Below are 15,432 nucleotides of genomic sequence, written 5' to 3'. Positions count from 1 at the left end.
GTTGAAGTCGCTCTCACAGCCGTCACTGCTCCAGGTTTTTTGGTGACAGAATTTTAGAATCCCTTTTATGCGAAGCATACTACTTTAGCTACCACTTCAGCCCTTCACCGTGGTTATGCGCCTCCAAATCACGTGATACATGACGTCACACCACGTGACACGATGACGTCACGACAGTGGAGAAACGGGGGCCCACCTCGCGCCGTCGCTGTGGTTGTGCGCCTCCAAATCACGTGACACGACGTCACACCACGTGACACGATGACGTCACGACAGTGGAGAAATGGGGGCCCACCTCGCGCCGTCGCTGTGGTTGTGCGCCTCCAAATCACGCGATACATGACGTCACACCACGTGACTTGATAACGTCACGACAGTGGAGAAACGGGGGCCCACCTCGCGCCGTCGCTGTGGTTGTGCGCCTCCAAATTACGCGACACGATGATGCTTCGCATTCTCCAGGCTTAACCAAGTTAAGCCTCAGCCATTTTTTTCGACTAACTCAAGAAAATGTGGTGTACTCTGCTCTGGAAACCTTGAAGGACCCGACAAGCTTAGACTCTCGCAAAATCCAAAGCCGACCAATAAAGTATGTTTAACGATATATATAACAGTGTGCTGTCTACCTGCAGTTTTCCTGCCGACATAAAACTTTCTAGGGTGGCCGTAATTTTCAAAAAGGGAGGCAGAAATAATCTATGTAATTATAGGCCAATGTCTGTCCTGCCCTTGTTTTCTAACGGGCTCGAACGTGTGATCCATTGTCATGTTCACAATTCCATCGAGAAACACTCTGCTATCAACGACTGCCAATACGGGTTCAACAATTCCCACCTGTAACATGTTACTAGGTGGCGACTCCAATATTCTTTCTGCCGACTGGAACAGAAATTTATCCGATCCCCTCTCTAAGGCAGCTTAACCACTTGTCGACCTTATAATTTTACATGACTTAACAGAATTGGTAAAGGATCCTACCTGCATTCAGAACAGCACTGCATCAATACTAGATCTTTTCTTAGTCAGCAGTGGTCTACTTCGCCGTGATCCAAAAATACACGTTGCTGTCGGCGTATCGGACTATAGAATGATATGCTTACCCTTAGAACTAAAGTACATGACACAAAAACAAAAAGAAAGAACGTTCAGTCACTTCGTTTTCACATGCTGGTGACGTCGACATATTAGATGCCTTAGATAGTCAATTTTCTAATTTTGACTTTCTTGCTGAATCATGAGCATACTGTCTGGACGACTTTTGTTGCCTTTTCAAGAAACTTGTTCTAAGGTGCAACAAGCACTTCATTCCTGCACGGCTTAAAAGACAAAGCCAAGCGAACAGATGTAAAACGACGAAAAATGTACGCCTCAGAAGAAAGGCAAAAAAAAAATTTGAAAACCCCGCAGGTGTTTCTCGGAAACTAATGCATGGAAACTTTCCACATTGCTCGCACAGTCAAAAGATTGCATCAGAGAAGCAAAAGGTACTTCCATGCTGTGTCTATGAAGAATTTTCTCCATTCTTTCCCGGCAAAGTTTTGCCGCTATTTCTCTTCAAAAAACGGACCTTTGTCCAGTTTTTGCATAAATGATAAAACCCTGACCGATAAAACTTCAATAGCAATGTCTTTCAACGATTTCTTGTGCTCTGTGTTTACAAATGACGATAGTATGAGACCAAGTTTCAACCTGTGCAATAATCATCCGCCCATTAATAACATATTCATTACTCAAGAAGGCATTGGGTGCTTATTGCTCAACTTAGATCTTAGAATCTCTCCAGGAATAGATGTCATACCAAATGCACCCCTTCTAAGGTACGCCGAGTGGTATCCAAAGTATTTGTGTATAATATTTAGTGGATCAGTGTCGGTAGCCGAGATACGAAATGAGTTGAAACAAAACTTTAGACCGCTAAATAATTTATACAGGCCCATCTCATTAGTGTGCACGTGCGCGAATACACTGCAGCACATTATCTTCGAGCACATTTCGATATTTATGAAACTAAACAACATCAGAGATTATCGGCAACACCTATTAAAAAGTAATTGTATTTTCGTCCGTTACTTTGGCGCGAGCGGAACATTTATGTTGTGGTGTCAGTTAGCGCCACCAGAACCGAAAAGGTTAATAAGCTGTTTGAGTACTGCTTTTGCTTGCGTTTATAAAAATCACGGCATCAAATTATCTCGTTTTGACCCGCATTGTCCAACTTGTATCTCACAACATACCCATGCAACTAAAGACCATGAAATGTTTGCGATACCCAGATGAAGAACAAACAATGGTTTTGCTATGTTGAAGTATATTCTGCCAAAATGTTTGACCTATACCAATCTAAAAAATCATTTTTCGGTCCTTCGGGAACACTTCATTAAACCTTGTATTAAGTTCTTTGGCCACAGATGCCCTTGTGTCAAAAAAAATAATCATCACGGGAAGTCTTCTTTGATTAGGTTGTATTTGTGACTGTGTTGAAATGTACTAATCTGTCATTTTTCATTTTTCCTTGTTTCACGACGTGTAATATTTTTCCTGTAGTGTAGTTTACTCCATTGTATGACACATGAACTGTCTCTGCTTATGTTGACAACATCTACGGGTGACAAAGCCTTTCAAGCGGTCATTGCGAACTGCTTTTAAATGCGTCAGCATTTTATGGCTATGTTTGCACGAGCTTGTCCGCAAAATTACGTCCGAACGAATGGGTTCGTGCGAAAAAGAATGGTACCTTCAGATACAGCATCAAGAAATCTCGCATGGAAAAGGGGGGGTTTGAGTTAATTTAATTTGTTAATTAATTAAAGCCAAAAATGTCCTTAATGCGTAAGCATTGTATGCATATGTCTGCATGAGCTTGTCCACACGACTGCGTCCGAAAGAATTGTTTTTTGCGAAAAAGAATGCTACCATCGTACAGAGCATCAAAGCATCTCGTAAGGGAAATAGGGGGGTTGAGGTTGATTAAGTAGTTAGTTAATTAGAACCAAAAACGTCGCAAAAGTGGGCGGTTTAGTGTCACCACGAGCATGTCCGCACAATTACGTCCGAACGAATGGGTTTATGCAAAAAAGAATGGTACCATCGGATAGTAGTAGTAGTAGTAAAAACATTTATTGTTGAAAAAAGGAAGAGTTAGGGAGTAGGATAGAGCATCAAAAAATCTCGTCCGCGAGACCATTGAACATTACTTTGGTTCTCTGCATACTAATTTTAACACCCATCGTTCTGCTCTGCCTGTCTAACTCTGATTAAGTTTTGCAGTTCATAGCCTGAGTGGCAATATCAACAACAAATCGCAGATTACTAAGCTTGCCTGTTCTGCTCAAAGCTGCCGACCACAACCGCTTGGGTCGCGACGAAAAGAAGACAAAATTCTGCACTAGGAAAGGCTTCAATGTGATCCTTAGCCCACTCCTAATCTTGGCGCGCCCAGAGTGGCCCGTTACGCTGACGCGCGCTGCAAGTGGCTTTGACACTGTGTGGACGCTCGTGGGTCGAGCGATCCCTGCGATTTGCTCAAGGCTGATTGCTGCGCACGCTGGGCTGAGCTACGGGAAAACAACGGCAGGAAAGGAGGCGTTCTAAATAACAAGGAGTATACAGGACGACGCTGCACCACAAATGCACATACAGGCGCGGACAGAAGTAAACGGAGCACGCAACTGTCTTCGAATATTTTGCACGCGTCACCTAATTGAAATCTCCTGCAGTGGTACGCGCATGCTGGTAGAGGAGGTTGGTGGGCTTTCTTGTAGACAAACAACGCTTCTTCATTACCAATGGAGAAAGCGTGATTGCACTTCGAACGCAATAGCGTGCTCCGTTTACTTATGGCCACGCCTGTACATGCACAAAGTCTGACATGATGTTAAAAGGTGATTTTAAAAAGTGTGCAAGCGCGACGGTGCAAGTTGCACAGCCACACTTGCAGACTGGCTCGCGCGAGCGTCGCAACCACCGTCGACATATCGGCCTGCCGGAGCATTGAGGTCGTCGCGCCTTGCCAGCAGCTGATATCGTTCACTCAAGCCACGGTTGAGAGTAGCACAATCGTGGCGCGCGAAGCGCTAGTCACGTGATTTTTTTCCAACTTTGCTATTCACATCGTTGCTATTCACATCTGCTGTGTAAAGTCAATATTTAAACATTCAGAAAAATTATCTCAATTGCTAATTATTTATTTGCAAAACAAAAAATTGCCTATGGTGCGCAAGCCGGTTGGTAGCTGTATTTAAGTGGTTTCCCTGGCCTATCCCAAATATCTTATTTTTCAACCCTTGGCTAAAGTTAGCGTGGACACCCTGTATAACAAATATATATTGCCTACAAGCATTTCAAATGAAGAACTTAGGCACTGCATGCGGCAGCAACAGCTCAGTCCGGTTCACTGCAAGAGAATACAGTTTCCTGAACGAAACATAGTTTGTCACGTGCAAGATATCAGCACCTGCACTATTAATTTTTTTTTTGTCGGCGTTGTTGCTTACGTGCATATGTGCCCTGCTCTGCTGGGACAGTTTTCACCGCGTAAAATTCAGTTGTATTTCTAGCGTCGTCCTGTCTGCAACTACTTGTCAGCGCGTCCTGTTCTGCTCGTTTTTTTTATTTCGTGACCATGCACCAACTGGCCCAACAAGCTAAGCTTATTCAGTGCGAGGCTGATACGGTGCCGCTTCCACCTATAGGGAAACTAGTCCTAATAGTTTGCTACCATTAGTGGCCCTGCAGTCGTTCCACTGCGCATAGACTTTCCCAACATTGCCTAGAAACGCATGGAGAGTCGCAGGGATTCCGGGAATATGAGGTTTCGTATTTGGCTTGTCTACTGTTGGGTATGAAACGTGGATTCAGTCGTAACAACACGACATTTCTCGCGGAAAACCTCGAAGTAACGGTGTGAACGTTTCCATTCCAGCCTAACAGGCGTGTCAAATTTATTGAAGTGATACGCGCACTATGAAAGTAATTTGCGCAGAGGGGAGAATCACAGGCAAGCAGCGGCGTAGCTGCTGACTTCAAAACAAAATATATGTTTTCTGCCCATACTAAGCAAGCCAAATAAGAAATGTCCTCTTCCCGGCATTCCCGCAGTGGATAAAGAGCTCGTTAAGAAAGTAGCGCAGACGGTGGTTCCAGTTTTCCGTGTAGGTAATATTGAGGAAGCTCTATTGCACTGCGCGCCTATAAAGCGCTGCCGTCAGCCGCCTGGGCCGCGGAAAGCGCGAGCTGACATCCTGAACGATTAGAGGCGTGCTTCTGGCTGATAGCGCCCCTTAGCTACTGGCGCTTTCTATGTGGCCCCATCATCTGACGTACGCCACGTGTGGCTTCGACCGTGTGCGGAAGCTTGGACCTATGAGCGCAAGCAGGCGTTGTGGACGACCGCTAAGGGGCCGTCTAAAAAAAAGGGAGAGAACATTCGTGGTTTATGAGGGCTTAACATCCCAAAGCGACTCAGGCTATGAGGGACGACATAGTGTAGGACTCCGGAAATTTCGACCACCTGGGGTTCTTTAACGTGCACTGACATCGCACAGTACACGGGCCTCTAGAATTTCGCCTCCATCGAAATGCTACCGCCGCGGCCGGGATGGAACCCGCCTCTTGGGTCAGCAACCGAGCACAATAACCACTGAGCCAGCGCGGCGGCTGGGCGGGGCACTTAATGTCCGCCTTAAGGGTATGACGCGACAGCGTAATGGGTTTATTCCCATATATGCAGAAGGTCATTCTCTGCTTTACATTCATAGATCCCTGGGAGTCCCCATGCCCCTCCTGGCACAGCAGTGCAGCGCTTAAGTGATGCGCCACAGCCCTGCGGTGAGCCTTGTACAACCCAAGTTTCTCCCAGGTGTACAATCCAGGTTTCTCTGCCACCCGCCACGGAGGGCAGTTTGCTCACTGTCCGGTGGGCAGCTTGTGATGACGCCGCATGGTCACGTGACCTAGGGGGCCCGTCTGCCTCCTAGGTTGCTCTCTGGAGACCACCTGCCAGGGCCATGCCCATCATTTTTCGCTCACAACGCTGACGCTGAGAAAACCGACACAAGATTTTCTGGACAACAGGGCCTTTAACGCTACCGCGTTAAAGTGCCAGAATAGAAGCTTGGGCGAATTGCTGACGGTTCACTTGCCACATAGCCCTAAACAGACACGGGCGCAGGGAGACAAACAGGACGGGCGCCCGTCCTATTTTTCTCCCTGTGTCCACATCTGTTCAGCGCTATGGGGCAAGTGAACGCGTTGAAGTACTGCTTTCGCTAATATTCGTGTTACGGCGCCGCGATCGACATGGCAACCGCAGGTCGCCTAGTGAGTCACTTTGATTTCCCTCAACGTGAGAACATGTCCTACATCTTTGCGCATCATCCGAAGCCTCAGACATGTTCACATAAAATGGGTTTGGTGACTGCACCACAGCGCAACTGAGTAATCTGCTAAGCTGTGATGCAGGTCAGCAAATCATATGCCCTGTTTTCTTAATAATTAAGAAATATGTCCTTTTGCAGTTCTCAAGCCCAAAGTATTGCATTTCCATTGCCATGGACTGTTCTCACATCATCCGTTCTTTACTAATATTATCGGACTATTAAGCATGAAATGCTTTTAGCCCCCGTTGTCGGCAGTGTGGTGACGTCACGCCGAGACCGAGAGCCATCATCCGGGCACTGAAATCCACTCATCCGGGCACTGAAATCCACTCATCCGGGCACTGAAATCCACTCATCCGGGCACTGAAATCCACTCATCCGGGCACTGAATTCCAGTCATCCGGGCTCTGAAACGAGAACATCCGGGCACCGTACGAGACTTGACGAGATTTCACGAGACTCTGTAAGCCCTCCTACGCGACCGGCATGCAAGCGCCGGTTGGTCTCGAAAGGAGTCACAAAAAATAACTGCTGCCAGTGCCTTCTCAATGTTTATCAAGATATCAGTCGCTGTGCGTTTGATAATGCACGAAATTATAATTGCCGATTTCTAATAACGCGAGCAAAAAGCACATAAATGCCACGATACACTTCGTTGTCATACGTGAACTCTTAGGGGCTTCGCGCATCGAAGCAAAGCCGCGCAGGCGCACAGGGGCCCGGGGGAGAAGCGCTGCGTTCAAAGGGCAAGGCATCGCGCCGAACGGGTGGTGGCGTTCCTCCCTTCCATTACGGTGTGGTTCGGGTGTCCACCGAGATGGCAGAGAATTACTGCGCCATTTCCTTTCCTCAAAAAACCTTGCGTTCAAATGGCAAGGCATCGCGCTGAACGGGTGGTGGCGTTCCTCCCTTCCTGTACGGTGCGGTTCGGGTGTCCACCGAGATGACATTAGGCCCGTAAACATTTCATGCTTACTCTACTCTCGGTTACGGGAGAGGCAGACATTTTTTTTTAAACCTGGTCCTAACGGAACCCCTGCTGTACTGGCAGAACTAGGGAAGCTAACCGCTGGCCAAACACAGTTAATTGTCGAGATACAGCGCGGGAAAACCCCGCTAGATAAAACTCATAAAACAATAATCGACTGAAGTACTGGTCGATCAAAAAAAGCATTAGCATGCACTTAATTTCCTCATCGACGGCATTGAAACGTTCCTGACATACACAAACAGATGCCTCGCTTGGTACAGGAACTGTAAGCCCGCACTGATGACGCCCGCAACAGATCACGAAGAATAACCTAATCTTCCGTGGCATCCTTGACCGTACTGACAGAGGAACATAGAATGCGAAAAACTAATCATTGAAATTTCCGTAATAATCTGGAAAGAACCGTGGAACCTGACGACATAGAAAGAGCTCATCATCTCGGTCATGAAATCGGTCGAAATTGTCCCATAATCTTGAAATTTACGTGTCACAAAACCAAAGATACACTCCTATCAAATAGCCGCAAACTAAAAAACACTGACTTCAGCAATGGAATGTTTATTTCCTGTTTTCTTCGACACATGCGGCAGCAATTACTCGGATTTTCGGAATTCAATTCTCTTCGGTTCTCCTTGCGGTTCAAAACCCTGCACATCGGATCGAAACGCCATGTATATGAAGCATCATTACTGTAGCAATCGTCCAGTCACCAGGAATCAACCAAATGTCAACGCGCTACACTCTCCGATGTGCTCTCGTATTCGGCGATATTTACCATTATCGCAGCTTTCTTCCAAAGCGTGAACTCATGTCAAACCTAATTTCATCATCAAGGAGCAACATACTGATGCTAAGTGAAATTTGGTAGAGTAACGTGTTGGACGCTGAAGTGACACCCGAATTCTATGTGGGCCGAACGATCGGCAAGGCTTGCTTGGGTGGGAGGGGGGGGGGGGGGGCATGTAAGTGTTGAATTCAACTAGGTATATTATGCTCTATTGTACACGTCACACTAAATACTGAATCATAATGTCCCATTTGTAGCGCTCCCCCCGAAACAGTGCTCCTTGGCATTTGATAGAGGCCCCGCAGAGTACTCGAGACTTCTTCGTCATCTCAGCAATACCCTAATGAAACATGTTACCACTTACCGAAATCCCTGCATTCTTCTTTTCAGTGACAATAACCACATGGATATAGAATGGTAGTAACCAGGTACTTTTCTATTAACATGTCATGCAGAGGCAAACGATTTCACCGATGCCTACATTTTAACCTCACTGAATTGATCTTGGAACCACCGTTGTGCAAGGATGCGCAAAACACTGTACCGAATAAATGCTAATAACCCTGAATATCTGTCATCTTTCATTTACTCTCCAGAAGTGAGAGACCATGAAGTCATACTTTTTCTATTCTCAGTTAATTCTGCTCAAAAACACACGCAATCATTCGAAAACAATTCGTCTTTACGACGAGGGGAACTACGATGCAAAAATTGAAGGCCTGCAAACTTTTTTTTTCGGAGTACGAAGCCACATTTCATATTCGTTCAAAACACGAAAAGTGGTCGATGTTCTAGAATAACTCAATCGTATTAATTTATTTATTTATTATGTATTTACAAATACTGCAGGCAGCAGTGTTCCCAAGCAGGAGAGGGTTACAAAAAGTGAGTTGGCAAAGAATGGTCATAAGTATTAACGTAGTACATTGAACAATCAAAGCAGGCAGGCGGTTCAGTTTGACTGTGTATCAATTTTGTACCGAGGATCGCCTTTCTTACTAATCGTAATTAGCCAAGGTTAACTAAGCATTTAAAGTGACTCAAAAACAACAACAAGAAACGATTGTTCCACACAAGTTTTTTTGTATTTTTCTCTCAGTCATAGACTGCATATCACAGCCTCAGCACACATATCTCACCGCATTGCTCAAATGTTTGGGGAATCTCCCAAGGTGGAGTAGATTTGTAATAAGGGAGTAATCACACATTGACATCCACCAAAGCGCAGACCAACGGCGACAAAGGAGAGCTATACACCTTTCTCAGAAACTTTGTAGTTAAAGAAAATTCGTCCTGGTCTGGGGTTCCAACCCGGGACCACCGCTTTACCGGAGCAGTCGCTCTACCAACTGAGCTAACCGGGACGGCAAGCTGACGGTAGGGCGAGAGCGAATTGATCAGTAACTGGAAGTGGGAACAGTGCTGGTCAAATGTTTAGGGGAATCCCCCAAGGTGGAGTAGTAGAGAATGTGGACGCTAAGACATGCCGTGAAACGTTTCTCGCTATTGGGCTGTACTTTCCTAGCACCCATAACACGTCTACCCAGTTCAGTCTCGGTACACTGCAGCCATTCGCCGAACTGCTCTGAACTGTACTGAAGACAACTGCTGCACCATGATTCACACGCAAGTCACAGGGTAGGTTCATATTATTACCCGCATCAGAATTTATTCTTGCTATGCCAATGATAATGCTTGTAATATTGAAACAGCTCAAGGCCGAAGGTGCATGAATGAGCTCTTTGCGTTGTTTTCTATTGTTGTTGGAACAGTGCTTCACACACAACAGTGATTCACACACAAATCACAGCGTAGGTTCATATTATTACCCGCATCAGAATGTATTCTTGCTATGCCATGGATAATGATTGTAATATTGAAACAGCGCAAGGCCGAAGGTGCATGAATGATCTCTTTGCGTTGTTTTCTATTGTTGTTTTCTATTATGCGTAGCATATTGCAGTCACTCAGTTCAGCCCTTGGGCGCGGCCGGGCAGCCACCAAACCACGTGGCGTGATGTCACCAAACCACTTAAAAAATTTTAAAAAGGAAACAAAAGAAAACAAAAACAAAAAAAGAACGGCTGAGCATGGTGGCGGTTTCCACCACCCCGTTTCAAAGGGGGCGCTCCTATCCATCCATCCATACGTCACGGAGGAAAAGCTGCTGAGAAAATCGAGTGCCGCCAAGCAATACCTCGCGCAAAAAGACCGCGCAATACGCTACCCATTCTTGGATTAACCAAGCTAAGCCTGGGCATCTTTTTTTTTTGGTGCCTAAATGTATTTATACGTTTCATGGAAAAAACAGCGCTAAACGCAAGGACAACGAAAAAGAGTACAACAGGACCGGCGCTGACTATCAACTGAAGGCTTTATTAGGAACAACACGCAATATATACTCCAATGACAACCAAGAACGCATGGCAACACCAAAAGCTACAATGATACATCAATCACCTGGATCCAGATACTTCAGTTCACAGTCATGAACTGTTACAGAGGGGATGCTCACGCACGAGTCACTGTTTTTTTTTAATATGAAAGGCTTCACTGATTTCCCGTGTTAGTTTATCTTTGTGTTTGTACAGAATCTTAGTTTCGTTAAACATGGGGGTACATGATTTTTCAGAAGAATCAGGTTGGTTATTCTGGGAACAGTTCCTATAATGCAAGGCCAAGTTTGACGACGGAGCCCCCCTTAATGAAGTACTGTGGTCTCTTAAGCGGGTGTTCAAGCACCTTCCTGTTTGACCTATATAGGTCTTCCCGCACGTGAACGGCAATTGATACACAACCCCTTCAGTACAAGGGACAAACCGCCGGTCATGCTTAATCTGGCAACCTTTTTTTGTTTTTCTTCGTTTCTTTTCCTCTTCCCTGGCCCTTCTATCTACAATGGCGCACAATTTGCCGAGCTCGTTTGGTGCCGAAAAAAAAAACGTCAATGCCATATCTGCTGCCTACTTGCTTCAAACGGTGTGACATTTGGTGAATGTACGGTAGAACAACGAATTTCTTTTTTTCCTTTTTTGAAGGTTCCTGTGGTTCATGCCTTTTGACCCTTTTAATTATCTTACTGCAAGCAAGTAATAAAACATCATCTGGAAAACCCGCACTTCTTAGCCTCTGAACCTGCTGATTAAAACTTGTACTGATGGCATGCACGCATGACTTGGTTATGGCAGCACCTAAGCAAGAAACTGCTATGCCACATTTAACAACCTTGGAATGCGCTGAACAAAAACTGAGCAAAGGCTTCTCTGATCTCTGAAGGAAGGACCAGCACACGTGATCTTGCTTCGTTGTCAATCTTATATCTAAAAACTGCAGCTCGTTGTTGTGAGGTTTTTCAAAGGTGAAAGTTAATCCGTGCCCGCTTGCCTCGAAAATCTTTAACACCTCATCGACCTGCCTATTGAAGTTATGATGTTCGACAAAAACAAGATAATCATCCACATATCTAAAGATGCGTTTTATACTGACGCCCAACTTACTTTTAATAGCCTGATCTACATAACTGAGAAAGATGTTACTTAGTACAGGAGCCACTTTTGAACCAATACAGACCCCCTGTTTTTGAGTGTACAACTTCCCTTCCCATTCAATAAAGGTGGACTTAAGATAAAAAGACAAAAGCTCCAAAAAGGCACACGCAGAGATCCCGCATTTCGAAATGAAATCACTTTCATCATTATCGTCTATTATGCACTTGCTAACGTATTCTAGCAGGCTATTGAGCGGAAGTGAATAAAATAAGTCCTGAACATCTATGCTGAACATACTGCACAAACCCGGATTATGACACTCCAAGTAGTCAACAACAGCCAGGGAATTAGACACAAGAAACGGATCAACAATTGTTAGTGAACTAAGGTATTTCTGTAAGAAACTTAACACCTCATATTGCCTGTCTCATATTGACACCTCATATTGTCTGCAAATGTTAAACAGCAAAAGCGAGAAGCCTTGAAGTTACTGGGGGAATTGAATCTACAGTTGCTCCACTCGTCTGTTAAGAATGCTAAAGAAGATTGTCTGGATGTATTTTTTTCAGCAAAAACGCACAAGCCCGATGTTCCATTCCGCTGTATTGTTACAGAGAGAGCAACATTGCAATATGAGGTGTCAAGTTTCTTACAGAAATACATTAGTTCACTAACAATGCCAGTGTAGATAGAAGGGCCAGGGAAGAGGAAAAGAAACGAAGAAAAACAAACAAAGGTTGCCAGATTAAGTATGACCGGCGGTTTGTCCCTTGTGCTGAAGGGGTTGTGTATCAAGTGCCGTTCACGTGCGGGAAGACGTATATAGGTCAAACAGGAAGGTGCTTGAACACCCGCTTAAGAGACCACAACACTTCATTAAGGGGGGCTCCGTCGTCAAACTTGACCTTGCATTATAGGAACTGTTCCCAGAATAACTAACCTGATTCTTCTGAAAAATCATGTACCCCCATGTTTAACGAAACTAAGATTCTGTACAAACACAAAGATAAACTAACACGGGAAATCAGTGAAGCCTTTCATATTAAAAAAAAACAGTGACTCGTGCGTGAGCATCCCCTCTGTAACAGTTCATGACTGTGAACTGAAGTATCTGGATCCAGGTGACGGATGTATCATTGTAGCTTTTGGTGTTGCCATGCGTTCTTGGTTGTCATTGGAGTATATATTGCGTGTTGTTCCTAATAAAGCCTTCAGTTGATAGTCAGCGCCGGTCCTGTTGTACTCTTTTTCGTTGTCCTTTCGTTTAGCGCTGTTTTTTCCAAGAAACATGTACCAACTAGCTCAACTCTCCGTTTTATTGTATTTATACGTGCAGCGTGCAAAATAAATGTCAGTTGTTAGTTCAGCGCTGTGTTGTCCGTTTCCTTCTTACTCTGCTCTCTTCTTTGGCATTCGGCCTTGCGCTGCTTCAATCATACAATGCATAACTAACTCGCCCATCAGTTCGTGCTTTCAATGATAATGATGTGTTGCTCACAGTAAGGTAGTATTTCCAAACATATTTCTTTGCTTCCGCAGACTAAACCGCTGACTTATTCGCGCCGGAACTTAAGATGCAGGCGAATGAGGTGCGCAATTTCATTCGATACCCCGCATGAAACTGCGGAAGACCGCTGCTAACGTATTAGCGCCATGTGTGTTTCCGACGACAAATTCTGGCAGGCTACTACGCTACATCCTCGGATGATACCATAATGCGATTTCTTTTCAACATAAGGCATAAATAAGGCCCTGTAGATGCAGTGAAGGAGAATGCTCTACTAATTGTTACCTGCAATTCAAATTTTGGCACTGCCAACGCGCAAAAGTATTGGAAGTATCGCGAGTCGGTGATCCCTTACACAGAATAAAAAAAAGGAAGTTGACCAACAATTACGGTACTTTCTAATGCAACGTTTGAGCGCTGCTTGATCTTTCGATATATGTAGGCAGAAAGCTTGGACGACGCTTAAGCTCCCTATCAGAGTACAATGAGAACCACTGAAGCTTTGTCGCACAAGGCCTCTAGACTATCACCCTGAACGAACGCTCCTCAGTGGTGCAGAGCGGAGCGGTGCAACCCTTGCCCGGTTGCGGAGTCCTCTCCCCAGTTTGCCGCTCTTCGAGAACGCGTGGCAATGGGCTTATCTAATTACTTCAAGGAGGAATGCTGAAGTCACAAAGGACGACCTCGTTTGGAGTGGGCCATGAGGCGCGTGGCCCGCACATTCACGGTAGCGCGTGCCCGTTCACATGATAAACTGCAGGGACTCCGCAAACAGCCCCCATAGACGCCCATGTATGTGCTGGCTGACGGTTCAACTGCCGATTCATGGCAGGCTCAAGTTGCGACTGGAAGTTTTGTAGTAGATCTTACGCTGATTCGAACATAATGAGCCAAGCACCTGTGCGAAAATTAAGGAGCCCACAATCTTAGTGAAAGGTAGTGCGTCGTTTTTCATAAACCCTCCAATGCCTGGGGCCTGCTACCGCTTCCAGTGGTTTTGCGCAGGTGGTTGTGGTGCGAGTTTCAACCACGAAAGCTGTCTGTACACGCGTTTAGGAAGCCGTTGCACGACTGCTGGCGCAAAATTAAGGGTTACCCTACTCGCCAGCCCCGCCGCACCGTCCTCTTCCACTTTCCACCTTAAGCTTCCGCCTTTCTCTCTTCCAGCGCTATGCCCTCTCCTCTGCCTTTTCATTCTCACTCTCTCTTCGTTTTCAACCTAGTTTCATCCTTCGCCGTGCTCTTCGCTTTACGATAGTATGACGACGCCCAAGCCAGGAATGGGTGCCTAAGAGCTGCGCTCTCAAAACAACTCTCGTCTTCTCTATTCCAGCTAGTTTGGCGTTTTTCGCCCTGTTTTCAAAGTACAAATGATTTGCAGCGCTTTACCGGGAAGTTCGTTTAGTTTAGTTTTGGTTTTGAGGAAAGGAAATGACGCAGTAACTGTCTCACATATCTCGGTGGACACCCGAAAGACGCCGTAAGTGAAGGGATAAAGGAGGGAGTGAAAGAAGGAAGGATCCGAAGAAAGAGGTGCCGTAGTGGAGGTCTTCCAGCGGAAATAGAATATTCACTTGCCTCCAACGCAAACGTAAATAGCAACGCAAGAGCTGCTATTTAAGCGGTGCCCATGTGGAAAATGGCTTAAATGAAGCACTGGGCGTACATCCATTCGCGCTCACCGAAAAGCAAAGCGTTGGCGTCGTCGCGGTACATCTCCGGCGAAGACGAACCGGGAGCCCTGGTCATCGCCAACACAGCCGTCGCATTCCTCGTCCTGCTGCATCGACAGAAGATCGTAGTTATAGAAGAAAAAAGTCGCTAGGCCAAATGCGAATCCGGTCTGCAGCACTTCGGTTTTCACTTCGGTTCCGGTTCGAGGCTCAGTTTTCAAAGTCGTGCAGGCTTCAAACAAAGATCGGCGAAATCTGACTTAAGCCTTAGGAGTGTGACACGATAGTGTTAATAAGTTAATCCCCATATATGCGGAATTGGTCGTTCTCTATTTTATGTCCATAGATCCCTGGGAGTCCTCATACCACTCAGGGCGCAGTGGTACTGCGGTAAAGCGATGCGCCACTGCCCTGCGGCGACAGGTGCCGCCACCGGTGCTACCTTTTGATACCCAGGTTCCTCTTCCCGAGCAGCTTCAAGGTCACAGAGAGGCTTCGGACAAACAAACATCGGCTTGATCTGAGATTGGAGGTTTCAGTACTGGCGCACTAAAAAAATTAGGGGCGCTCAATACTTATGCGGAGGAAACGTAGCATTTTTGTTTCACA

The 15,432-nt window shown here is 45.7% G+C and overlaps 1 protein-coding gene across 1 annotated transcript in view; it reads right to left on the bottom strand.

Moving 5' to 3' along the window:
* The window catches only part of LOC149360967 (scoloptoxin SSD14-like), a 67,956-nt gene that overhangs the window by 38,817 nt on the left and 13,707 nt on the right, over positions 1-15,432 (bottom strand). The window contains exon 4 of the mRNA XM_089567963.1: positions 14,833-14,930. Within this exon, the coding sequence (XP_089424089.1) occupies positions 14,833-14,930 (98 nt within the window). The remainder of the gene's footprint in view (positions 1-14,832; positions 14,931-15,432) is intronic.

Source organism: Amblyomma mixtum, chromosome 2, assembly GCF_055824585.1.
Source record: "Amblyomma mixtum isolate Tamu chromosome 2, ASM5582458v1, whole genome shotgun sequence".
Classification (NCBI taxonomy): domain Eukaryota; kingdom Metazoa; phylum Arthropoda; class Arachnida; order Ixodida; family Ixodidae; genus Amblyomma; species Amblyomma mixtum.
This window is presented reverse-complemented; position numbering and strand designations above follow the sequence as displayed.